General features: G+C 47.0%; 1 protein-coding gene across 4 annotated transcripts in view; it reads right to left on the minus strand.

The window, feature by feature from the left end:
• Positions 1 to 17,538: 17,538 nt before the first annotated feature.
• Positions 17,539 to 27,500, minus strand: part of snx2 (sorting nexin 2) — a 19,312-nt gene continuing 9,350 nt past the window's right edge. For all 4 annotated transcript variants that reach the window (XM_079744744.1, XM_079744745.1, XM_079744747.1 and 1 more), the window contains 7 exons: positions 26,489 to 26,602; positions 25,973 to 26,066; positions 25,632 to 25,837; positions 25,301 to 25,441; positions 20,393 to 20,473; positions 19,605 to 19,676; positions 17,539 to 19,488 (listed from right to left, as the gene is read on the minus strand). In XM_079744744.1, coding sequence (XP_079600870.1) covers positions 19,438 to 19,488; positions 19,605 to 19,676; positions 20,393 to 20,473; positions 25,301 to 25,441; positions 25,632 to 25,837; positions 25,973 to 26,066; positions 26,489 to 26,602 — 759 coding nt within the window. In that variant the 3' untranslated portion in view covers positions 17,539 to 19,437. The remainder of the gene's footprint in view (positions 19,489 to 19,604; positions 19,677 to 20,392; positions 20,474 to 25,300; positions 25,442 to 25,631; positions 25,838 to 25,972; positions 26,067 to 26,488; positions 26,603 to 27,500) is intronic.

Raw genomic sequence — 27,500 nt, forward strand, 5'->3', positions numbered from 1 at the left:
CGTGTGCGTTTGTGTGTGTGTGTGTGTGTGTGTGTGTGTGTGTGTGTGTGTGTGTGTGTGTGTGTGTGTGTATGCGTGTGCGTGTGCGTGTGTGCTATAGATGCAGAAAGGATTCTAAATCCGACCCAAAAAGAAAGAACCGTTCTAAACACAGCGGGAGGTGGAGCAGGAGGTGGAGTTCTGTAGGGAGCAGTAACAGGAGGTGGAGCTCTGTAGGGAGCAGTAACAGGAGGTGGAGCTCTGTAGGGAGCAGTAGCAGGAGGTGGAGCTCTGTAGGGAGCAGTAACAGGAGGTGGAGCTCTGTAGGGAGCAGTAACAGGAGGTGGAGCTCTGTAGGGAGCAGTAACAGGAGGTGGAGCTCTGTAGGGAGCAGTAACAGGAGGTGGAGCTCTGTAGGGAGCAGTAACAGGAGGTGGGCCCGCTGCTCCCCTCCTCCTCGCCCCGTTCAGGTGGATCAGGACAGATCGGAGGAGCAGGAGGAGGTAATTGTTGCCTTGGCGACAAACAGAAAAGGCTTTTCTGCCTAATGGAGCTCTTAAGTGACGATCAATCCCACTCAGTCAGAGCTGACGGCTACAAGACAGCTATAAGCACGGAGAGCTTAGCATGCAGCAGCTAGCACGGAGAGCTTAGCATGCAGCAGCTAGCATGGAGAGCTTAGCATGCAGCAGTTAGCATGGAGCGTTTAGCTCTAAGTGTGTGGTGTGATTGCATGCATCTGTCTGTGTTAAGTGTGTCCGATTGTCCCGGTGTGTCCGTTTGTCCGTGTGTGTGTGTGTGTGTGTGTGTGTGTGTGTGTGTGTGTGTGTGTGTGTGTGTGTGTGTCAGCCCAGGACATTGGACTCAGGGGACAGTGAGCCCCCCCCCCCGCCAAAACACACACATATCACACCTGGTCAGGTGGGCCGGACATCACGCCCCAGTCTCCCCCTTCTCCCACATCCATCCCTCAGCCCACAGCGACCGACCCCCGACCAGCCTGGGGCTGAGCCCCTTAACACCAGTACACCAGTACACCAGTACACCAGTTCACCAGTACACACACCCAGTACACCAGTACACCAGTACACCAGTTCACCAGTATACACACCCAGTACACCAGTACACCAGCTCACCAGTATACACACCCAGTACACCAGTACACTAGTACACCAGTTCACCAGTATACACACCCAGTACACCAGTACACCAGCTCACCAGTATACACACCCAGTACACCAGTACACTAGTACACCAGCTCACCAGTATACACACCCAGTACACCAGTACACTAGTACACCAGTTCACCAGTATACACACCCAGCACACCAGTACACTAGTACACCAGCTCACCAGTATACACACCCAGCACACCAGTACACCAGTTCACCAGTACACCAGTATACACACCCAGTACACCAGTACACTAGTACACCAGTTCACCAGTATACACACCCAGTACACCAGTACACTAGTACACCAATTCACCAGTATACACACCCAGCACACCAGTACACCAGTACACCAGCTCACCAGTATACCAGTACACCTGTACACCAGTACCACAGCCAGTACACCAGTACACCAGTATACACACCCAGTACACCAGTACACCAGTATACACACCCAGTACACCAGTACACTAGTACACCAGCTCACCAGTATACAAACCCAGTACACCAGTACACTAGTACACCAGTTCACCAGTATACACACCCAGTACACCAGTACACTAGTACACCAGCTCACCAGTATACACACCCAGTACACCAGTACACTAGTACACCAGTTCACCAGTATACACACCCAGTACACCAGTACACTAGTACACCAGCTCACCAGTATACACACCCAGTACACCAGTACACCAGTACACCAGTACACCAGTATACACACCCAGTACACCAGTACACTAGTACACCAGTTCACCAGTATACACACCCAGTACACCAGTACACCAGCTCACCAGTATACACACCCAGTACACCAGTACACTAGTACACCAGTTCACCAGTATACACACCCAGTACACCAGTACACCAGCTCACCAGTATACACACCCAGTACACCAGTACACTAGTACACCAGTTCACCAGTATACACACCCAGTACACCAGTACACTAGTACACCAGCTCACCAGTATACACACCCAGTACACCAGTTCACCAGTATACACACCCAGTACACCAGTACACTGGTACACCAGTTCACCAGTATACACACCCAGTACACCAGTACACTATTACACCAGTTCACCAGTATACACACCCAGTACACCAGTACACTAGTACACCAGCTCACCAGTATACACACCCAGTACACCAGTTCACCAGTATACACACCCAGTACACCAGTACACCAGTACACCAGTTCACCAGTATACACACCCAGTACACCAGTACACTAGTACACCAGTTCACCAGTATACACACCCAGTACACCAGTACACTAGTACACCAGTTCACCAGTATACACACCCAGTACACCAGTACACTAGTACACCAGTTCACCAGTATACACACCCAGTACACCAGTACACTAGTACACCAGTTCACCAGTATACACACCCAGTACACCAGTACACCAGCTCACCAGTATACACACCCAGTACACCAGTACACTAGTACACCAGTTCACCAGTATACACACCCAGTACACCAGTACACCAGCTCACCAGTATACACACCCAGTACACCAGTACACTAGTACACCAGTTCACCAGTATACACACCCAGTACACCAGTACACTGGTACACCAGTTCACCAGTATACACACCCAGTACACCAGTACACTGGTACACCAGTTCACCAGTATACACACCCAGTACACCAGTACACTAGTACACCAGTTCACCAGTATACACACCCAGTACACCAGTACACTAGTACACCAGCTCACCAGTATACACACCCAGTACACCAGTTCACCAGTATACACACCCAGTACACCAGTACACCAGTACACCAGTTCACCAGTATACACACCCAGTACACCAGTACACTAGTACACCAGTTCACCAGTATACACACCCAGTACACCAGTACACTAGTACACCAGTTCACCAGTATACACACCCAGTACACCAGTACACTAGTACACCAGTTCACCAGTATACACACCCAGTACACCAGTACACTAGTACACCAGTTCACCAGTATACACACCCAGTACACTAGTAGACCAGTTCACCAGTATACACACCCAGTACACCAGTACACCAGCTCACCAGTATACACACCCAGTACACCAGTACACTAGTACACCAGCTCACCAGTATACACACCCAGTACACCAGTTCACCAGTATACACACCCAGTACACCAGTACACTAGTACACCAGTTCACCAGTATACACACCCAGTACACCAGTACACTGGTACACCAGTTCACCAGTATACACACCCAGTACACCAGTACACTAGTACACCAGCTCACCAGTATACACACCCAGTACACCAGTACACTAGTACACCAGTTCACCAGTATACACACCCAGTACACCAGTACACCAGCTCACCAGTATACACACCCAGTACACCAGTACACTAGTACACCAATTCACCAGTATACACACCCAGCACACCAGTACACCAGTACACCAGCTCACCAGTATACTCACCCAGTACACCAGTACACCAGTATACCAGTACACCTGTACACCAGTACCACAGCCAGTACACCAGTACACCAGTATACACACCCAGTACACCAGTACACCAGTATACACACCCAGTACACCAGTACACTAGTACACCAGCTCACCAGTATACACACCCAGTACACCAGTACACTAGTACACCAGTTCACCAGTATACACACCCAGTACACCAGTACACTAGTACACCAGCTCACCAGTATACACACCCAGTACACCAGTACACTAGTACACCAGTTCACCAGTATACACACCCAGTACACCAGTACACTAGTACACCAGCTCACCAGTATACACACCCAGTACACCAGTACACCAGTACACCAGTATACACACCCAGTACACCAGTACACTAGTACACCAGTTCACCAGTATACACACCCAGTACACCAGTACACCAGCTCACCAGTATACACACCCAGTACACCAGTACACTAGTACACCAGTTCACCAGTATACACACCCAGTACACCAGTACACCAGCTCACCAGTATACACACCCAGTACACCAGTACACTAGTACACCAGTTCACCAGTATACACACCCAGTACACCAGTACACTAGTACACCAGCTCACCAGTATACACACCCAGTACACCAGTTCACCAGTATACACACCCAGTACACCAGTACACTGGTACACCAGTTCACCAGTATACACACCCAGTACACCAGTACACTAGTACACCAGCTCACCAGTATACACACCCAGTACACCAGTTCACCAGTATACACACCCAGTACACCAGTACACTAGTACACCAGTTCACCAGTATACACACCCAGCACACCAGTACACTAGTACACCAGCTCACCAGTATACACACCCAGCACACCAGTACACCAGTACACCAGCTCACCAGTATACACACCCAGTACACCAGTTCACCAGTATACACACCCAGTACACCAGTACACCAGTACACCAGTTCACCAGTATACACACCCAGTACACCAGTACACTAGTACACCAGTTCACCAGTATACACACCCAGTACACCAGTACACTAGTACACCAGTTCACCAGTATACACACCCAGTACACCAGTACACTAGTACACCAGTTCACCAGTATACACACCCAGTACACCAGTACACTAGTACACCAGTTCACCAGTATACACACCCAGTACACTAGTAGACCAGTTCACCAGTATACACACCCAGTACACCAGTACACCAGCTCACCAGTATACACACCCAGTACACCAGTACACTAGTACACCAGCTCACCAGTATACACACCCAGTACACCAGTTCACCAGTATACACACCCAGTACACCAGTACACTAGTACACCAGTTCACCAGTATACACACCCAGTACACCAGTACATTAGTACACCAGTACACCAGTATACACACCCAGTACACCAGTACACTAGTACACCAGCTCACCAGTATACACACCCAGTACACCAGTACATTAGTACACCAGTACACCAGTATACACACCCAGTACACCAGTACACTAGTAGACCAGTTCACCAGTATACACACCCAGTACACCAGCTCACCAGTATACACACCCAGTACACCAGTACACTAGTACACCAGCTCACCAGTATACACACCCAGTACACCAGTTCACCAGTATACACACCCAGTACACCAGTACACTAGTACACCAGTTGACCAGTATACACACCCAGTACACCAGTACACTGGTACACCAGTTCACCAGTATACACACCCTGTACACCAGTACACTAGTACACCAGCTCACCAGTATACACACCCAGTACACCAGTTCACCAGTATACACACCCAGTACACCAGTACACCAGTATACACACCCAGTTCACCAGTATACACACCCAGCACACCAGTACACCAGTATACATACCCAGTACACCAGTACACTAGTACACCAGTTCAGCAGTATACACACCCAGTACACTAGTACACCAGTTCACCAGTATACACACCCAGTACACCAGTACACTAGTACACCAGCTCACCAGTATACACACCCAGTACACCAGTACACTAGTACACCAGCTCACCAGTATACACACCCAGTACACCAGTACACTAGTACACCAGCTCACCAGTATACACACCCAGTACACCAGTACACCAGTATACACACCCAGTACACCAGTACACTAGTAGACCAGTTCACCAGTTACACACCCAGTACACCAGTACACTAGTACACCAGTTCACCAGTATACACACCCAGTACACCAGCTTACCAGTATACACACCCAGTACACCAGCTTACCAGTATACACACCCAGTACACCAGTACACCAGTATACCAGTACACCTGTACACCAGTACCACAGCCAGTACACCAGTAAACCCAGTCCACCCACTACAAACACCTAGTAAACCAGTACACAAACCACAACAATGACATAATGCAACAACATTAATAAACAACACAACAATGACACCATGCAACATTAAAACACAACGCAAGCTATGGTATTGATTTTCCTCTAAACATGATCCGTCATAATCACACTAACCCACAGAGAGAGAGAGAGAGAGAGAGACAGAGAGACAGAGAGACAGAGAGCGAGGGACAGAGAGAGAGACAGACAGAGAGAGAGAGACAGAGAGACAGCGAGAGAGACAGACAGAGAGAGCTACTTAGCGAGGTCAGTGTAGTGTTGTTGTTGTTTGTTCACCCCCAGTGAGCAGGACCAGTCTGTACTCGTAGTTTAAGTTAACCACTTACCACCTAGGTTAGCCTGTTAGCAGTGTTGTTGTTAGCCTGTTAGCATGGTAGTCTGTTAGCGTGTTAGCATGTTAGTATGTTAGCCTGTTAGCATGGTCGTCTGTTAGCCTGCTAGCATGGTAGTCGGTTAGCCTGTTAGAAGTGTAGTCTGTTAGCCTGTTAGCATGGTAGTCTGTTAGCCTGTTAGCGTGCTAGTCTGTTAGCCTGTTAGCATGGTAGTCTTTTAGCCTGTTAGCATGCTAGTCTGTTAGTTTCGTAGTCTTTTAGCATGGTTGTACGTTAACCTGTTAGCAAGGTAGTCTGGTATTCTGTTAGCATGGTAGCCTGTTAGCATGGGAGCCTGATCCAGGACCCAGGGTCGATACAGAGGCTTCAGAGACACATTTACATTTTGATTCAGGGTCGGCCTCCCCCCCCCACCCCCCCCTGCCGGCGGGGGGGGGGGGGGGGGGGAGTCATCAAACAAAAGGTTAACTCTATGGCCTTTAGACCGCCTCCCCCCCTACTCCACCACAACGATGTCTGCTCCCCAATTTACAATCTCCCCTCAGGATGAGACTGCTTCACTCTCTCCCCCCCTCCCCCTCTCCTCAGATCTCTCCCCTTCTCCTCAGATCTCTCCCCCGCTCCCCCAGATGAGGGTTGGGAGGGCAGCGCTGGTGCATCAGGACCAGTTTGCCTGCGTCCGCTCAGACGAGTCGGAAACACTTGTGGTGATGTGTGGCAGGCTGATGGCTTGTCAATATAACGATCTCTGCTCCGCACTAATTCAGTGAAAAAATCTAGTTTTCTATTAGTCTGGCCGCTGTGATGCTGGCCGACACGCTGCCTGGGTAATTATTAACGGCACAATCCTGAAAGCAATCAGACACCGCCGTCGGGATCTGTGAAATCTTAATAAGACGAGCAGAGGAGAGGAGAGGAGAGGAGGAGAGGAGAGGAGAGAGGAGAGAGGAGAGGAGAGGAGAGGAGGAGAGGAGAGAGGAGAGGAGAAAGGAGAGGAGAGAGGAGAAGAGGAGAGAGGAGAGGAGAAGAGGAGAGGAGAGAGGAGAAGAGGAGAGGAGAAGAGGAGAGAGGGGAGGAGAGGAGAGGAGAAGAGGAGAGAGGAGAGGAGGGGAGGAGAGGAGGAGAGAGGAGAGGAGGAGAGGAGAGGGGAGGAGAGGAGAGGAGGAGAGATGAGAGGGGATGAGGAGAGGAGAGAGGAGAGGAGAGAGGAGAGTTGAGTAGAGGAAGAGAGGAGGAGTACATACTACTGGGCTACTACAGTATTAGTACTGCAGTAGTACATACTACTGGGCTACTACAGTATTAGTACTGCAGAAGTATATGTTTAGGAGCAGGTTTGTACTCCAGGGTCCGTGTTGTGTAGTGTAGTGTTGCGTAGTGTTGTGGCGAGTTTTGTTGTGTAGGATAGTGTAGTGTTTTGTAGTGTAGTGTAGTGTAGTGTAGCGTGGCAGGTAGTGTTGTGTAGTATTGTGTAGTGTTGTGTAGTTTAGCGTGGCGAGTTGTGTAGTGTAGCGTGGCGTGGCGGGTAGTGTAGTGTTGTGTAGTGTTTTGTAGTGTTGTGTATGGAGCGTGGCGGGTAGTGTAGTGTAGTGTTGTGTAGTGATGTGTTGTATTGTGTAGTGTTGTGTAGTTTAGCGTGGCGAGTTGTGTAGTGTTGTGTAGTGCTGTGTAGTGTTGTGTCGTTTAGCGTGGCGAGTTGTGTAGTGTAGTGTAGTGTTGTGTAGTGTTGTGTCGTTTTGCGTGGCGAGTTGTGTAGTGTAGTGTTGTGTAGTGTTGTGTCGTTTAGCATGGCGAGTTGTGTAGTGTAGTGTAGTGTTGTGTAGTGTTGTGTCGTTTTGCGTGGCGAGTTGTGTAGTGTAGTGTTGTGTAGTGTTGTGTCGTTTAGCATGGCGAGTTGTGTAGTGTAGTGTAGTGTTGTGTAGTGTTGTGTAGTATTGTGTAGTGTTGTGTAGTTTAGCGTGGCGAGTTGTGTAGTGTTGTGTAGTGCTGTGTAGTGTTGTGTCGTTTAGCGTGGCGAGTTGTGTAGTGTAGTGTAGTGTTGTGTAGTGTTGTGTCGTTTTGCGTGGCGAGTTGTGTAGTGTAGTGTTGTGTAGTGTTGTGTCGTTTAGCATGGCGAGTTGTGTAGTGTAGTGTAGTGTTGTGTAGTGTTGTGTAGTATTGTGTAGTGTTGTGTAGTTTAGCGTTGCGAGTTGTGTAGTGTAGTGTAGTGTTGTGTAGTGTTGTGTTGTTTAGCGTGGCGAGTTGTGTAGTGTGGTGTAGTGTAGTGTTGTGTAGTGTTGTGTCGTTTAGCATGGCGAGTTGTGTAGTGTGGTGTAGTGTAGTGTAGTATTGTGTAGTGTTGTGTAGTTTAGCGTGGCGAGTTGTGTAGTGTAGTTTAGTGTAGTGTTGTGTAGTGTTGTGTAGTATTGTGTAGTGTTGTGTAGTTTAGCTTGGCGAGTTGTGTAGTGTGGTTTAGTGTAGTGTTGTGTAGTGTTGTGTCGTTTAGCGTGGCGAGTTGTGTAGTGTGGTGTAGTGTAGTGTTGTGTAGTATTGTGTAGTGTTGTGTAGTTTAGCGTGGCGAGTTGTGTAGTGTAGTGTAGCGTGGTGGGTAGTGTAGTATAGTGTTGTGTAGTGGTGTGTAGTTTTGCGTGGCGAGTTGTGTAGTGTTGTGTAGTGTTGTGTCGTTTAGCGTGGCGAGTTGTGTAGTGTAGTGTTGTGTAGTGTTGTGTAGTATTGTGTAGTGTTGTGTAGTTTAGCGTGGCGAGTTGTGTAGTGTAGTGTAGTGTTGTGTAGTGTTTTGTAGTGTTGTGTCGTTTAGCGTGGCGAGTTGTGTAGTGTAGTGTAGTGTTGTGTAGTGTTGTTTAGTATTGTGTAGTGTTGTGTAGTTTAGCGTTGCGAGTTGTGTAGTGTAGTGTAGTGTTGTGTAGTGTGGTGTTGTTTAGCGTGGCGAGTTGTGTAGTGTGGTGTAGTGTAGTGTTGTGTAGTATTGTGTAGTGTTGTGTAGTTTAGCGTGGCGAGTTGTGTAGTGTAGTTTAGTGTAGTGTTGTGTAGTATTGTGTAGCGTTGTGTAGTTTAGCGTGGCGAGTTGTGTAGTGTTGTGTCATTTAGCGTGGCGAGTTGTGTAGTGTTGTGTAGTGTTGTGTAGTTTAGCGTGGCGAGTTGTGTAGTGTAGTTAAGTGTAGTGTAGTGTTGTGTAGTGTTGTGTAGTATTGTGTAGTGTTGTGTAGTTTAGCGTGGCGAGTTGTGTAGTGTTGTGTAGTGTTGTGTAGTGTTGTGTCTTTTAGCGTGGCGAGTTGTGTAGTGTGGTGTAGTGTAGTGTTGTGTAGTATTGTGTAGTGTTGTGTAGTTTAGCGTGGCGAGTTGTGTAGTGTAGTTTAGTGTAGTGTTGTGTAGTATTGTGTAGCGTTGTGTAGTTTAGCGTGGCGAGTTGTGTAGTGTTGTGTCATTTAGCGTGGCGAGTTGTGTTGTGTAGTGTTGTGTAGTGTTGTGTAGTTTAGCGTGGCGAGTTGTGTAGTGTAGTTAAGTGTAGTGTAGTGTTGTGTAGTGTTGTGTAGTATTGTGTAGTGTTGTGTAGTTTAGCGTGGCGAGTTGTGTAGTGTTGTGTAGTGTTGTGTAGTGTTGTGTCTTTTAGCGTGGCGAGTTGTGTAGTGTGGTGTAGGGTAGTGTTGTGTAGTATTGTGTAGTGTTGTGTAGTTTAGCGTGGCGAGTTGTGTAGTGTAGTGTTGTGTAGTGTTGTGTAGTGTTGTGTAGTATTGTGTAGTGTTCAGTAGTTTAGCGTGGCAAGTTGTGTAGTGTAGTGTTGTGTAGTGTTGTGTAGTTTAGCGTGGCGAGTTGTGTAGTGTAGTGTTGTGTAGTGTTGTGTAGTTTAGCGTGGCGAGTTGTGTAGTGTAGTTAAGTGTAGTGTAGTGTTGTGTAGTGTTGTGTAGTATTGTGTAGTGATGTGTAGTTTAGCGTGGCGAGTTGTGTAGTGTTGTGTAGTGTTGTGTCTTTTAGCGTGGCGAGTTGTGTAGTGTGGTGTAGTGTAGTGTTGTGTAGTATTGTGTAGTGTTGTGTAGTTTAGCGTGGCGAGTTGTGTAGTGTAGTGTTGTGTAGTGTTGTGTAGTGTTGTGTAGTATTGTGTAGTGTTGAGTAGTTTAGCGTGGCAAGTTGTGTAGTGTAGTGTTGTGTAGTGTTGTGTAGTTTAGCGTGGCGAGTTATGTAGTGTAGTATTGTGTAGTGTTGTGTAGTTTAGCGTGGCGAGTTGTGTAGTGTGGTGTAGTGTAGTGTTGTGTAGTGTTGTGTAGTTTAGCGTGGCCCTGACATTAAGAGGACCCAAAGGAGAACATTGAGAAGCTGATCTGTAGAACATTTGGATGAAAAGGTCACAACTCAGGACTACACATCCATAGATCTGTAAATTTAGAGCTGTGGATCTATATAGATATACATCACCGTTTAGCTGGTCTCAGAGCTACACACATCCACAGATCTATAGATATATAGCTATAAATATAGAGCTATATATCTATATAGATATACATCACCGTTAGCCAAACTCAGCGCTACGCATACATAGATCTATAGATATATACAGCTTAAGATCTATAGAGATATAGCGATAGATCTATAGAGATATACATCTTCACTGTTCTTCAGGTGCCAGTAGGGTTAGTAGAGGTTGCTAGGAGGCTAGCTACTCTATAAGAGTCTAGTCCTGTCTAGACTAGTGGTCCGGTTTAGTCTAGTGGTCTAGTCTAGTGATCTAGTCTAGTGGTCTAGTCTAGTCTAGGGGTCTTCTTTCTATGTGTTTTTCAGTCAGTAAACCAATCAGTAAATCAGTCAGTCAGTAATCTAGTCCGTCATTAAACCAGTCAGATAGTCAGTTAACTAGTCAGATATTCAGTAGTTAGTCAGATAGTTAGTTGGTAAAATAGTCAGATAGTCAGTAAATAAAGCAGTTGGTCAGTAAACCAGTCAGGTAGTTAGTAAACCAGTCAGATAGTCAGTCAGTAAACCAGTCATTCACCAGGCTTCCTGAGGTGTGTGTTGGTCTAAAGGTGGCGGTGTCAGCAGCAGGAGAGAGAGGAGAGGGGAGGAGGAGAGGGGAGGAGGAGAGAGAGAGGGGAGGAGGAGAGGGGAGGAGGAGAGAGAGGAGGAGAGGGGAGGAGAGGGGAGGAGGAGAGAGAGGAGGAGAGGGGAGGAGGAGAGGGGAGGAGGAGAGAGAGGAGGAGAGGGGAGGAGGAGAGGGGAGGAGGAGAGAGGAGAGGGGAGGAGGAGAGGGGAGGAGGAGAGGGAAGGAGGAGAGAGAGGAGGAGAGGGGAGGAGGAGAGGGGAGGAGGAGAGAGAGGAGGAGAGGGGAGGAGGAGAGGGGAGGAGGAGAGAGAGGAGGAGAGGGGAGGAGGAGAGGGGAGGAGGAGAGGGGAGGAGGAGAGAGGAGAGGGGAGGAGGAGAGGGGAGGAGGAGAGGGAAGGAGGAGAGAGAGGAGGAGAGGGGAGGAGGAGAGGGGAGGAGGAGAGAGAGGAGAGGGGAGGAGGAGAGGGGAGGAGGAGAGAGAGGAGGAGAGGGGATGAGGAGAGGGGAGGAGGAGAGAGAGGGGAGGAGAGAGGAGGAGGAGAGAGGAGAGGGGAGGAAGAGAGGAGAGGAGAGGGGAGGAGGAGAGAGGGGAGGGGAGGAGGAGAGGGGAGGAGATGGGAGGGGAGGGGAGGAGGAGAGAGAGGAGAGGGGAGGAGAGGAGGAGAGGGGAGGAGAAAAGAGAGGAGAGGGGAGGAGGAGAGGGGAGGAAGAGAGGAGAGGGGAGGAGGAGAGAGAGGAGAGGGGAGGAGGAGAGAGAGGAGAGGGGAGGAGGAGAGGGGAGGAGGAGAGAGGAGGAGAGGGGAGGAGGAGAGGGGAGAAGGAGAGAGGAGAGGGGAGGAAGAGAGGGGAGGAGGAGAGAGAGGAGAGGGGAGGAGGAGCGAGGAGAGGAGAGGGGAGGAGAAGAGTGAGGAGAGAGAAAGGAGTGGGGAGGAGGAGAGGGGAGGAGGAGAGGGGAGAAGGAGAGGAGAGAGGAGAGGGGAGGAAGAGAGGGGAGGAGGAAAGAGAGGAGAAGGGAGGAGAGGAGAGAGGAAAGGGGAGGAGGAACGGGGAGGAGGAGATGGGAGGAGATGGGAGGAGAGAGGAGGAGGAGAGAGGAGAGGGGAGGAGGAGAGCGAGAGGAGAGGGGAGAAGGAGAGGAGAGGGGAGGAAGAGAGGGGAGGAGAGGGGAGGAGGAGAGGAGAGAGGGAGAAGAAGGGAGGAGGAGAGAGAGAGGGGAGGAGGAGAGAGAGGAGAGGGGAGGAGGAGAGAGTCGGGAGAGAAAGGAGTGGGGAGGAGGAGAGAGAGGAGAGGGGAGGAGGAAGGAGAGGAGAAGATGGGAGGAGGAGAGAGAGGAGAGGGGAGGAGGAAGAAGAGGAGAGGGGAGGAGGAAGAAGAGGAGAGGGGAGGAGGTGAGGGAAGGAGGAGAGGAGAGGGGAGAGGGGGCAGTGTAGGGCAGGGGGAGGGGCAGATATGTCGTGTCCTGTCGGCGTGGCGACATCATGGTGGGACGGCCCCGTGGGACTGCCGTCAAACACAAAGGTTGTGCCTCATCTGCATAATCGTTACCGCGACGACAGAAAGTCGTTGTGGGAAACAATCAATGTTGTTTTAAGAAATAAAAAAATCTACATAAAAAAGACTGGGCGAGGGAATCTGTGGTGAGAAAGATGTACTGGACAGTCTTAGATGAAGTGGTTAGGGTTAGGTGAAGTGGTTAGATGAAGTGGTTAGGGTTAGGTGAAGTAGTTAGGGTTAGGTGAAGTGGTTAGGGTTAGGTGAAGTGGTTAGGGTTAGATGAAGTGGTAAGGTGAAGTGGTTAGATGAAGTGGTTAGGGTTAGGTGAAGTGGTTAGGGTTAGGTGAAGTGGTTAGGGTTAGATGAAGTGGTTAGGTGAAGTGGTTAGATGAAGTGGTTAGGGTTAGGTGAAGTGGTTAGGGTTAGATGAAGTGGTTAGGTGAAGTGGTTAGGGTTAGGTGAAGTGGTTAGTGTTCGATGAAGGGGTTAGGTGAAGTGGTTAGATGTAGGGGTTAGGGTTAGATGAAGTGGTTAGGGTTAGGTTATGTGGTTAGGGTTAGGTGAAGTGGTTAGGTGAAGTGGCTAGATGTAGGGGTTAGGGTTAGATGAAGTGGTTAGGGTTAGGTTATGTGGTTAGGGTTAGGTGAAGTGGTTAGGTGAAGTGGCTAGATGTAAGGGTTAGGGTTAGATGAAGTGGTTAGGAGTAGGGGTTAGGGTTAGATGTAGTGATTAGGGTTAGATGAAGTGGTTAGATTAAGTGGTTAGGTGAAGTGGTTAGATGAAGTGGTTAGGTGAAGTGGTTAGATGTAGGGGTTAGGGTTAGATGTAGGTGTTAAGGTTAGATAAAGTGGTAAGGGTTAGATTAAGTGATAAGGGTTAGATTAAGTGGTTAGGGTAAATATCTATCATAGCCTAGCATTGTAGCTCGAAGCTGTTGTATCTTTGCCTATCGCTGTAGCATTAAGCGGTTGTATCTTAGCCTAGCACTGTGGCGTTAAGCGGTTGTATCTTATAGCGCTGTGGTGTTTAGCGGTTGTATCTTAGCCTAGCGCTGTGGTGTTTAGCGGTTGTATCTTAGCCTAGCACTGTGGCGTTAAGCGGTTGTATCTTATAGCGCTGTGGTGTTTAGCGGTTGTATCTTAGCCTAGCGCTGTGGTGTTTAGCGGTTGTATCTTAGCCTAGCGCTGTGGTGTTTAGCGGTTGCATCTTAGCCTAGCGCTGTGGTGTTTAGAGGTTGTATCTTATAGCGCTGTGGTGTTTAGCGGTTGTATCTTAGCCTAGCGATGTGGTGTTTAGAGGTTGTATCTTAGGTTGGGTTTCGGTTGGAGTTTAGTTGGGGTTCAGGATTTGAGTTTGGGTTGGGGTTTAGTTGGGCTTGGGGTTAAGGGTTGGGGTTTAGTTGGGCTTGGGGTTGTTGGTTTCCGATCAGGCTAAAGTTCCGTATTGACACACTTTTCTCAATGGTTGCTGCAGTGGCCTCTTATTGGCTAAACCTTCAGATGATTCCTTTCCCAACGACAAGGAAACTCGCCTTGTTATGATTCATAAATCACAGGAAGGCGAGCAGCTGAACCTGCAGCTCTGGTCGGGTTCATTAGACCGTCTGGATGATCCGTTCAGTTGGGAGAACAAGTCCTTATTCCATGAGAACCAGATCCCAGGACGATCTGGAATCACGAGCACAAGCCTGTGTGGCGTTACCAAAATAGATCTGAAGCAACTGCTGTAACACACACACACACACACTGCTGTGTGTGTGTGTGTGTGTGTGTGTGTGTGTGTGTGTGTGTGTGTGTGTGTGTGTGTGTGTGTGTGTGTGTGTGTGCGTGTGTGTGTGTGTGTGTGTGATAAACGGGTCTAATTCCCGGTACGTCGCGTAGCCTGTAGATATTTGTCCGGTCGGTTTCCCCAGATTTGAATCAGAGGTCCTGGTGGTCTGACAGGGCAGAATAATCACCGGGTCTCTGTGTTCTTGTGTATTAAGAGTCTTATCGTGGCCAGGCCAGGAGTTGATCAACGAAGGGCAGCAGAAACACTTGCAGTCATCTGGAGATATGATACATAAACAACAACACTCTTATCTTTGCTCTCCAGCCAATGGAGACGCCTTAAAATCCAGAGAATACCGTAAGTATAGCGCAGGCGCTTCACCGACTGCTTGGTCCGGTATTTAACCAGTTTAAACAGGTTTGAAAAGACGCATTTGATCTTAAATTGTGATTTGTCTCTGCTTGTTATTCTCAGCAGAGAGCGAATACAAGCAGTGACCTAAATGTTAAAGACTCTATGATACTTTGATAGACTAGCTTTGATACATGATTATTAACGACTCATAGACACTATGCTACTTTAAGCTTTGATACATGATTACTAACGACTCATAGACATTGCTACTTTAAACTTTGATACATGATTACTAACGACTCATAGACACTATGCTACGTTTAGCTCAAACCCTATTTATCACAGCCTTTCTCCAAACATCTTCAGATCCTCCCTTCTCGTCTCCATCAGACTCAGGGCGTGTCTGATATGAATTTCCTCCTGTCACAGAATCCTCCGGCCGATCGAGTATGACAGGTAATCAATGAATCACGCACAACTTTGTGTATCTGGATGTCCATGCACAAACTCATCGACACACACACATACATGTTTATGCGCGTGTGCTCGTGATTGAGGTCTGATATGAATGCATGCTTAGAGGAGGAGGAGCCTAGAGGAGGAGGAGGAGCCTAGAGGTGGAGGAGGAAGAGGAGGAGGAAGAGAAGCAGCCTAGAGGAGGAGGAGAAGCAGCCTAGAGGAGGAGGAGCTGAAAAAGCCATTCAACGTTTTTACATTGCCAAATATGGCCATCTTATGCCCACCTATACCCCGACATGGTCCGCGCGTTTACACTGAACTATGGTAATACCGGCCTGAGTTAGGGTTAGGGTTAGGGTTAGCCTAACCCTAACCCTAAACTATGGTAATACCTGAATTCTCCCCAATTTACCACCTCTGGGGGTTTGAGAGGAGGAGGAGGTCTCAGAGGAGGAGGAGGTCTCAGAGGAGCAGAGGAGGTCTATCCGTGGAGCAGAGGAGGTCACTACCTACGCGCTGACCACATGCGAGTCATGTGACCTTTAGCGTTGACAGGGTTAGAGCTCGGAACGTCGAGACGTTCCCAAGCTCTAACCCTCGGAACGTCGGGGTCTTCAGCAAGCAGACATTTGCTAAATTCTAATCTTGTCCATTCGGAGGAGTATCATTGAAATGTTAATTCCTGTCTTTTGCTCATTAAAGGGACAATGATCCGCCTGATTATATTATATCTTAACATTTTATGTCAACAGTTAGTGCAATGTTTGTATAGAAAACTGTTTGATTATATTTTGTGTTCCGTCAATGGAGTTCAGACGTTCCTTCATCACAACGGTCTGATAAAATATCAGACCGTTCTTCAATGGGAACAATTTACTGTTCACCTGACTTTATAAATAATAGAGCGTTCCTATTGGCTGAGCCCGCGTCACACATGCAGTCTTACTCCTCAAACTAGCGGAGGACTTCCAATGTGGGATCATGTGTGAAAGGAAGAGGATTCATATTCTGGGATATCTGAACCTGCCTGAGCAAGACAAGGTGTTATTCCTGGATAACTGCTGTACGGCGTGTTGGGAATGAGAGCAGAAATGTTGCCCGGATAGGCACATGAAGGTCCGTCTGACGTAAGAAACATTCAGCTGGAGCGAGAGAACCAATCACAAGAGTCAAGGTCATCCAACGGATTGTCTTAACGCGGCCGTATCAGACCAATTAACATTAACACAGCTTATTCTGTTTGCAAACAAACTTATTTTTTGAAGAATATTTTGAAACTGGACAGGTTTCAAATCAGTACGCTCCTCTCAGCATGCGTTTAACGGCGGCCGGCATCAATAACTGTTAACCCCCGTGGGCCCGGCCGCCCCGTGGCCAGCGGTTCCAGCGGTTCCAGCGGTTCCAGCCACGCTGCTCCCAGTGTGAAGGTAGACCGCAGCTGAAGGTCATGAGAGGGAAATTCACCAGCGGTGCCTGAAGAGTTATCCCAGTAGTGGACTGGTACTGTGTGTAAAAGGAGCATTATCATACTGTCTATACTATTTAAAGGGGTATTATCATACTATCTATACTATTTATCATACTGTGTTCCTTCCAGGGAGTTCAGAGCTGCATTATAGGATGCATGTATTGAAGGAAAACACCAAAAGCAGAAGCCACCATTTTATTTATTTTCCCCAAAGATGTGAACCCAAAATCTTTTTGTTTTATGTTTTTAGACGTGGTAACTTGTCAAATTTCCGATATGTGTGTCCAACCTCGAATTCCCCCAACAACGCATTCCAGAACCTTTTACCTGCTAATACATTGGACGGAGGGCAGAGGCTGAGCTTCAGGGCACCTTTAGTCTTAAAGGGAGAAATATCTCAACATTTAGTAAACTCTTGTGGAACAATACCTTCTCCAGGTCACCCAGTGACTATGGAGCTCAGGCACAGCGGGGGTATCTCTACTAAACGGTGGAGAAACCAGAAGCAGATTATAATCCAATGTTGGTTACACTGGGTGTTGAAACAAAAGCACACTGTGCAACCACCAATAGTGCAGTACATTCCTTTATTTTAAATAAATGTAGATACTCAAATATCAGTTCTGCCGCGAAGCAGGAAGATCACATCAAACAATTGTGCATTTCATCATAAAAAGGGAAAATCAACAAAAATCTGCCATTTCACGTTATTAAGTGTTCAATAAATGTGTCAGAGTAGCTTTTAAGATCAGAGTAGTGTGACTAGTACCTGAAGCCTCAGAGACTAGCGACTAGTACCAGTAGCCTAACTACTGCTAGAACAAATGAACAGCAACTAGTCTCTGCTACTGGTATCTGAGACAAGAACCGGAGACTAGTCTCATAGACCAGGACCTGAGACTGAGTAGCAGAGTCTTAGGTGCTGGTCTCGGAGTCTTGGAGACTAGTCTCTGGTCCTGCCCTCTGAGACTTGTGTTAGTCCTGCCAAGGAGACATTTCTTAAATTGGCAGCATAGATTAGCAGCAATAGATTTTGGACATTTTGAGCTTTCCATGAAAGCTAATTTCATATTTCCTGAGCCTGGGAGTTCATTATTATTGTCAATCAGATCTGCTCAGATATGGAAATCCAATATTTACTGATCACGGATTAGTAGTCCACTCTGAATCCTACTGGATCAGGGTAATCCCCTCGTAATCCTACTGGATCAGGGTAATCCACTCTGAATCCTACTGGATCAGGGTAATCCACTTTGAATCCTATTGGATCAGGATAATCCACTCTGAATCCTACTGGATCAGGGTAATCCACTCTGAATCCTACTACTGGATCAGGGTAATCCACTCTGAATCCTACTGGATCAGGGTAATCCACTCTGAATCCTACTGGATCAGGGTAATTCACTCTGAATCCTCTCTTCTACTTGATCAGGGATATCCAGATTTCTTGATCATATTAATCCAAATCCGACTTTGAACGTTTTTTGAAGATCTGATCCAGATTATAGCAAAGATTTGATTACCTGATCAGGTCTTATGTCAAAGTTCGAACAAGGCCTACCCATTTCAGGATTTATCAAGCAAATAGCCAGAATCTGATTGGATCCCGTATGAACCCCCGGGCCCTGCTATTGGTTAATTCCCTGTTGGCAAAGTAGCAAGACTAAAGAGACTTCCAAAAGATTGCAGGGTAGGATCTGTTTTATTCTTTGTTTTGGTAATTGTGAGGGAAGAGTGAGATTAAAATGTTATCGTTTTGAAACAATGAGGTTCCCTCCGTAGTATAAAGGGTTAGGGTTACCCTAGGGTTAGGTTAGGGTTAGGGTTAGGGTTAACCCTAACCCTAACGATGAGCGGCCCTCAGTAGTATAAAGTTAAATGTTGTCTTCCCAAAGAATCATATAGCAACATTAGCTCTTGCTTTGTGTGGAATGGAGAGAATAACATACTGAGAAATTGGGGTTAGCAAACTAAGCTAACCAGACAGATGTGATGATGAGACGAAGGCCTCTGGAAGGATCTTGGTGTTCACCAAAGGTTTCAGCGTTCCACCTTTGCCTTCCATAATACAAGTTTACTGTAGGCGACACAAATCAATACATATTTTAAATCTTTCCGTCTCCAAATTATGGATACTGCTAGCTAACTCACTAGCTAACTGAGGAATGCTAATTCCTAATATTTTCTCCTTTGATAAAATTTCTTCAAAACGTATGCGCCCACGAACCCTCGGTAAACTGGGAGCACAGTCACACATGAACAGCTGAAAGAGGCTTCAACAGCAGCAGGAGCTTGGTGGAGAAGAATGCTGTCACCTTTGATGACATCACAGGATCACCACTTAGAATTCAAGATACAAGTTAACAATCAATGAAATTCAATATTACAATTTACAGGTTTCGGGTGATGGCAGGAAGCCACATAGCCACTCTGGTCCTGGTCAATGTAAACGGGAGAGTACGGGAGAGTGCAGGTGATTCTGGGAGCACAGGTGCATTGTGGGTAATGTGGTCCTGACAGCAGGAGGATTCTATGAGATAGCTTTGGCTTCAGGTAGGAAGGCCTCCCAGTATTTAATGAGCTGGAAGGACAGAGAAGAGATATTCCACGAGAACCGATGAGCTCAACAGAGGCCTGGTTATTATTATTAAAATTATTTGTATTATTAGGTGAGGGTTAATGTTGCTGTGGTGTTACCTGCTGCTGGGTCTGGACCAGGGACTCCAGATACTTAATGATGACCTCCTTGAAGTCAGTCACGCGCTCTTTCTGGAGGACAAACACAAAGACAACAAGACAGCAGGTTACCAAGACAACAAGGGAGCAGGTTACCAAGACAACAAGACAGCAGGTTACCAAGACAACAAGAGAGCAGGTTACCAAGACAACAAGACAGCAGGTTACCAAGACAACAAGACAGCAGGTTACCAAGACAACAAGACAGCAGGTTACCAAGACAACAAGACAGCAGGTTACCAAGACAACAAGACAGCAGGTTACCAAGACAACAAGAGAGCAGGTTACCAAGACAACAAGACAGCAGGTTACCAAGACAACAAGAGAGCAGGTTACCAAGACCACAGGTTACGGTCTGGACTGATCCACTAGTCTGGACTGATCCATTAGTCTTCACTGGACTGATCCATTAGTCTGGACTGATCCATTAGTCTGGACTGATCCACCAATTTGGACTGATCCATTAGTCTGGACTGATCCACCAGTTTGGACTGATCCATTAGTCTGGACTGATCCACCAGTTTGGACTGATCCATTAGTCTGGACTGATCCATTAGTCTGGACTGATCCACCAGTTTGGACTGATCCATTAGTCTGGACTGATCCATTAGTCTGGACTGGATTGATCCATTAGTCTGGACCAATCCATTGGTGTTGTGTTTTATGTCGTGTTGTGTTGGTACTAATGGTTATATTGGCCTACTACATTACACCTTAGACCAAATCACCAGAATAACACCTTCACTGACCTCAAACCTGACCAGCTCCTTACGAATGGTTTTAGAGATTTGTTCAAAGTCTCTCTCTCCTTGCTGCACCTTCCCTTCCAGCTGAAAAAAAAACACAGAAGAGACAAAGCAGTCAGAATGAAGGAAGAAGCTCAGAGCTTCAGTATGAGCTGTCTTGGATATGAAATGTTGCGTACACCGTGGCATTAGAATGTGGGTCCCAGAAGCAGAACAGCTGGCCACACGGAGCTCCACACAGCGCAGGTACCTGTGTGTATGTACCTGTGTGTAAGTACCTGTGTGTATGTACCTGTGTGTAAGTACCTGTGTGTATGTACCTGTGTGTAAGTACCTGTGTGTAAGTACCTGTGTGTATGTACCTGTGTGTATGTACCTGTGTGTATGTACCTGTGTGTATGTACCTGTGTGTAAGTACCTGTGTGTATGTCCCCGTGTGTATGTCCCCGTGTGTATGTCCCCGTGTGTATGTACGTGATACCTGCTATACCCTCTCGGTGGCGCTGACGTCACCAAGAGGGAATCCAGAGGTCAGAGTGAAACGTTCGTACACTGGTCGGTGGACCCCTCAGCCTCTCCTCAGGACTTAAGGGAGACTAGACTCCCTTAGCCTCTCCTAAGGTATAAGGGAGACTAGTCTCCCTAAGCTTCTACTCAGGGCTTAAGGGAGACTAGACTCCCTTAGCCTCTCCTAAGGTTTCAGGGAGACTAGTCTCCCTTAGCTTCTACTCAGGGCTTAAGGGAGACTAGACTCCCTTAGCCTCTACTCAGGGCTTAAGGGAGACTAGACTCCCTTAGCTTCTACTCAGGGCTTAAGGGAGACTAGACTCCCTTAGCCTCTACTCAGGGCTTAAGGGAGACTAGACTCCCTTAGCTTCTACTCAGGGCTTAAGGGAGACTCCCTTAGCTTGACCTCAGCTCTGAATGGAGACTTCACTCCCTTTTACGAAATAAGTCAATATTTTAAAAGAAAAAAGCAGCTAATTAATAAATAAAAAGCTGAAAAAATAACTTTGGGGCTTAAACAATGACACAGACAGACGGGTAGACAGACAGGTTGATAGACAGACCGGTAGACAGACGGACAGGTAGACAGACGGACAGACAGGTAGGTCCTACCTCTTCGGTTTCCTGGTTGAAGGCATGGGAGGGGGGGGGAAGCAACAATATTTTAAGGCAATAAAAAGCTAAAAGTCTAAATGATAAGGAGGCGTCCAGTCCAGCACAGCTCGTCAGAAAGGCAAAGAACTCATCGTACCCAACGAATGATGTTCCCCCTGACATAGCCCCGGGGGCACTGGGGCCCCACGCCGCCTGGGGACTACGGCCCCCACAGCCTCAGGCCCCACAGCCTCAGGCCCCACAGCCTCAGGCCCCACAGCCTCAGGCCCCCACAGCCTCAGGCCCCACAGCCTCAGGCCCCACAGCCCCCACAGCCTCAGGCCCCACAGCCTCAGGCCCCACAGCCTCAGGCCCCCACAGCCTCAGGCCCCACAGCCCCCACAGCCTCAGGCCCCCACAGCCTCAGGCCCCACAGCCCCCACAGCCTCAGGCCCCACAGCCCCCACAGCCCCCACAGCCTCAGGCCCCACAGCCTCAGGCCCCACAGCCTCAGGCCCCCACAGCCTCAGGCCCCACAGCCTCAGGCCCCACAGCCTCAGGCCCCCACAGCCTCAGGCCCCACAGCCTCAGGCCCCCACAGCCTCAGGCCCCCACAGCCTCAGGCCCCCACAGCCTCAGGCCCCCACAGCCTCAGGCCCCCACAGCCTCAGGCCCCCACAGCCTCAGTCTTTGGTCACTAGAGGATTCAGTTACCAGCTCATCAGCGTTTAGCTCAGTTGTTTTACCATGAGTTACCTCTAGTGTTGAGTTACCTCTAGTGTTACCTTTAGTGTTGAGTTACCTCTAGTGTTGAGTTACCTCTAGTGTTGAGTTACCTTTAGTGTTACCTTTAGTGTTGAGTTACCTCTAGTGTTGAGTTACCTCTAGTGTTGAGTTACCTCTAGTGTTGAGTTACCTCTAGTGTTACCTTTAGTGTTGAGTTACCTTTAGTGTTGAGTTACCTCTAGTGTTGTGTTACCTTTAGTGTTGAGTTACCTTTAGCGTTACCTTTAGTGTTGAGTTACCTTTAGTGTTGAGTTACCTCTAGTGTTGTGTTACCTTTAGTGTTGAGTTACCCTTAGTGTTACCTTTAGTGTTGAGTTACCTTTAGTGTTGAGTTACCTCTAGTGTTGAGTTACCTCTAGTGTTGAGCTACCTTTAGTGTTGAGTTACCTTTAGTGTTACCTTTAGTGTTGAGTTACCTTTAGTGTTGAGTTACCTCTAGTGTTGAGTTACCTCTAGTGTTACCTTTAGTGTTAAGTTACCTTTAGTGTTACCTTTAATGTTGAGTTACCTTTAGTGTTGAGTTACCTCTAATGTTGTGTTACCTTTAGTGTTGAGTTACCTTTAGTGTTACCTTTAGTGTTGAGTTACCTCTAGTGTTGAGTTACCTCTAGTGTTGAGTTACCTCTAGTGTTGAGTTACCTTTAGTGTTGAGTTACCTTTAGTGTTGAGTTACCTCTAGTGTTGTGTTACCTTTAGTGTTGAGTTACCTTTAGTGTTACCTTTAGTGTTGTGTTACCCCTAGTGTTGTGTTACCTCTAGTGTTGTGTAACCTTTAGTGTTGAGTTACCTTTAGTGTTGAGTTACCTCTAGTGTTGTGTTACCTTTAGTGTTGAGTTACCTTTAGTGTTGAGTTACCTCTAGTATTGTGTTACCTTTAGTGTTGAGTTACCTTTAGTGTTGAGTTACCTCTAGTGTTGAGTTACCTTTAGTGTTGAGTTACCTTTAGTGTTACCTTTAGTGTTGAGTTACCTTGAGTGTTACCTTTAGTGTTGAGTTACCTTTAGTGTTGAGTTACCTCTAGTGTTGAGTTACCTCTAGTGTTGAGTTACCTTTAGTGTTGAGTTACCTCTAGTGTTGAGTTACCTCTAGTGTTGAGTAACCTTTAGTGTTACCTTTAGTGTTGAGTTACCTTTAGTGTTGAGTTACCTCTAGTGTTGAGTTACCTCTAGTGTTGAGTTACCTTTAGTGTTGAGTTACCTCTAGTGTTAAGTTACCTCTAGTGTTGAGTTACCTCTAGTGTTGAGTTACCTTTAGTGTTACCTTTAGTGTTGAGTTACCTTTAGTGTTGAGTTACCTCTAGTGTTGAGTTACCTTTAGTGTTGAGTTACCTTTAGTGTTGAGTTACCTTTAGTGTTGAGTTACCTTTAGTGTTACCTTAAGTGTTGAGTTACCTTTAGTGTTGAGTTACCTTTAGTGTTACCTTTAGTGTTGAGTTACCTTTAGTGTTGAGTTACCTTTAGTGTTACCTTTAGTGTTTAGTTACCTTTAGTGTTGCGTTACCTTTAGTGTTGAGTTACCTTTAGTGTTACCTTTAGTGTTGAGTTACCTTTAGTGTTGCGTTACCTTTAGTGTTGAGTTACCTTTAGTGTTACCTTTAGTGTTGAGTTACCTTTAGTGTTACCTTTAGTGTTGAGTTACCTTTAGTGTTCAGTTACCTTTAGTTTTACCTTTAGTGTTACCTTTAGTGTTGAGTTACCTTTAGTGTTACATTTAGTGTTGAGTTACCTTTAGTGTTGAGTTACCTTTAGTTTTGAGTTACCTTTAGTGTTACCTTTAGTGTTGAGTTACCTTTAGTGTTGAGTTACCTTTAGTGTTACCTTTAGTGTTGAGTTACCTCTAGTGTTGAGTTACCTTTAGTGTTACCTTTATTGTTGAGTTACCTTTAGTGTTGTGTTACCTCTAGTGTTGTGCTACCTCTAGTGTTGTGTTACCTCTAGTGTTGTGTTACCTCTAGTGTTGTGTTACCTTTAGTGTTGAGTTACCTGTAGTGTTAAGTTACCTCTAGGGTTGTGTTACCTCTAGTGTTGTGTTACCAACTGTCCGCATTTCTTTTGCGGGTCGTGTTCCAAATATGAACCGTAAAACTGATTGAGCTTAGAGATGTGTGAATGTCTTGACATGAAACCTGAAGAACTACAACCTGGATCAAAGAAGAACTACAACCTGGATCAAAGAAGAACTACAACCTGGATCAAAGAAGAACTACAAACTGGATCACAGAAGGACTACACCCTGGATCACAGATGAACTACACCCTGGATCACAGAAGGACTACACCCTGGATCCAAGAAGAACTACAACCTGGATCACAGAAGGACTACAACCTGGATCACAGATGAACTACACCCTGGATCACAGAAGGACTACACCCTGGATCACAGATGAATTACACCCTGGATCACAGATGAACTACACCCTGGATCACAGATGAACTACACCCTGGATCACAGATGAACTACACCCTGGATCACAGAATGCCTCTGGCTGTTGTCAAGGCTCAGAGGCAAAAACAACATCTCTGACAAGTGAACAAAACTCTGCTTTCCTCAGAATAAATGTTGTGTTGTAACTCTACTGCCCGCCTCCCTGTGAGGCTTCTGACAGCTATTAGCCCAACTACACACAATCTGCTACACACTCTGCTACACACCATGCTGCACACAGCGACACACACTGCAGAGTTTGGAGGAGGTGTGTGTGTGTGCGTATGATGACAGAGCTGTGTTTTGACAGCTTCAACAGACTAATAAATGTCGTCTCTTCTCAAGGAAGCAGTGTCAGGTATATAGTGAAATAAATATATATTTCTATAATGAGATATTTCTGGAAAACACCTCAAACTACTGGAGCATAACAGGAGGTTTGTCTGTCTCTTTGTCTGTACACCTGACCTTCATCAGCTCTCTCTCTCTCTCTCTCTCTCTCTCTCTCTCTCTCTCTCAGCATGGTCCTGTGTACCAGTGTGTGTGTACTGCTGTAGTGTACCAGTGTACTGCTGTAATGTGTGAGTGTGTGTGCGTTTACCTCTCTGATGTCATCACGGGCCTGCTGTAGCTTCTCTGGTTTGTTAGCATGTAGCTTAGCTTCGGCGTCACGCTTCTTCTGCAGCAGCAGAAGACTGTCCTGAAGCCTCTGCCAGAGCCGGACCCGCTGGTCAAACACCCCCTACACACACACACCGACACCGTGAGGCTCTAGAGCGCCTCTCTCTCTCTCTCTCTCTCTCTCTCTCTCTCTCTCTCTCTCTCTCTCTCTCTCTCTCTCTCTCTCTCTCTCTCTCTCTCTCTCTCTCTCTCTCTCTCTCTCTCTCTCTCTCTCTCTCTCTCTCTCTCTCTCTCTCTCTCTCTCTCTCTACCTTGACGGAGCCAATGAGTCGGATGTAGTCGGCCAGCAGCTCGGCCAGCAGGTAGAAGTCTGCGCTGGCCTGGTCCTGGTGGAGCTGCTCCACCTTCTCCTCCACCTCGGCCAGCTGGGACAGCGCCCGCGACAGCGCCGTATGGTCCTCGCTGTTCCCCAGCATCGCCGCCGACTTGGCAAACAGGGCGGTGTTCACGGACAGCTCTGACAGACGGAAAGAGAGCAACAGACACCGTGAGGCTCTAAAGTAATATATCTTATCTTCTCTAGAGTAAAAGGCCGTCTGTAGAGTAACAGACTGTCTGTAGAGTAACAGATTGTGTCTGTAGAGTAACAGACCTTTGCGGTGACAGACCAGGGACTCCAGGCTGCAGTGGAGTTTTCTTAGCTGGATGTCCAGGTTCTCAAACTTTTGCTGCTTCTCCTCAAACCACTAACACACACACACACACACACACACACACACACACACACACACACACACACACACACACACACACACCAGCAAATTCTGCATATCAATGCTTGCTCCGGCTTGCTGTCGTAATAGAATCAAGTCCACATCGGACTGCTGTTACTAGATAGTTTGAGTGTATCTGTATGCAGACACTCAATACACAACATTTATATAGAATAGAATAATATAGACATTTATACATGGAGAGTCAGCGTCATATTTCTAGATCATAAACAACTCATAGACTTCAAATACAGTAAAACCATAAAATAATGTAATACTACTGTAATAGTACTCACCCGGTGAACAAGTGAAACTACACTGACCTGGTGAACAACAGTGTGTGTGTGTGTGTGTGTGTGTGTGTGTGTGTGTGTGTGTGTGTGTGTGTGTCTCACAGTGTCTGACTCCGTCATCTTGATGGTCATCTTGTTGACGGCGTCTGCAGCCTTGTTGACCATGCGGAGGATCCCGGCGCCGCTGAGGGCCTGGGTGGACAGGGCCCGGGGCAGCTACACACACACACACAGACATTAATACACACACACACACAGACATTAATACACACACACACACAGACATTAATACACACACACTCAGAGACATTAATACATAGACACACACAGACATTAATACACACACACACACAGAGACATTAATACACACACACTCAGAGACATTAATACACACACACATAGACATTAATACACACACACACACAGACATTAATACACACACACAGAGACATTAATACACACACACTCAGAGAAATTAATACACACACACACAGAGACATTAATACACACACACTCAGAGACATTAATACATAGACACACACAGACATTAATACACACACACACACACAGAGACATTAATACACACACACTCAGAGACATTAATACATAGACACACACAGACATTAATACACACACACACACACAGAGACATTAATACACACACACTCAGAGACATTAATACACACACACATAGACATTAATACACACACACACAGAGACATTAATACACACACACACAGAGACATTAATACACACACACTCAGAGACATTAATACACACACACTCAGAGACATTAATACATAGACACACAGAGTCCGGGGCAGCTACACACACATACACACACACACACACACAAATAGACATTAATACACACACACATAAACATTAATACACACACACATAAACATTAATACATAGACACACACAGGGCCTGGGGCAGCTACACACACATTAATACACACACAGACATTAATACACACACACACATAGACATTAATACACACACACACACAGAGACATTAATACACACACACACATAGACATTAATACACACACACCCCTAGACATTAATACACACACACACACACAGACATTAACACACACACACACACCC

This window comes from Pollachius pollachius, assembly GCF_949987615.1.
Source record: "Pollachius pollachius genome assembly, chromosome: 1".
Taxonomy (NCBI): Eukaryota; Metazoa; Chordata; class Actinopteri; order Gadiformes; family Gadidae; genus Pollachius; species Pollachius pollachius.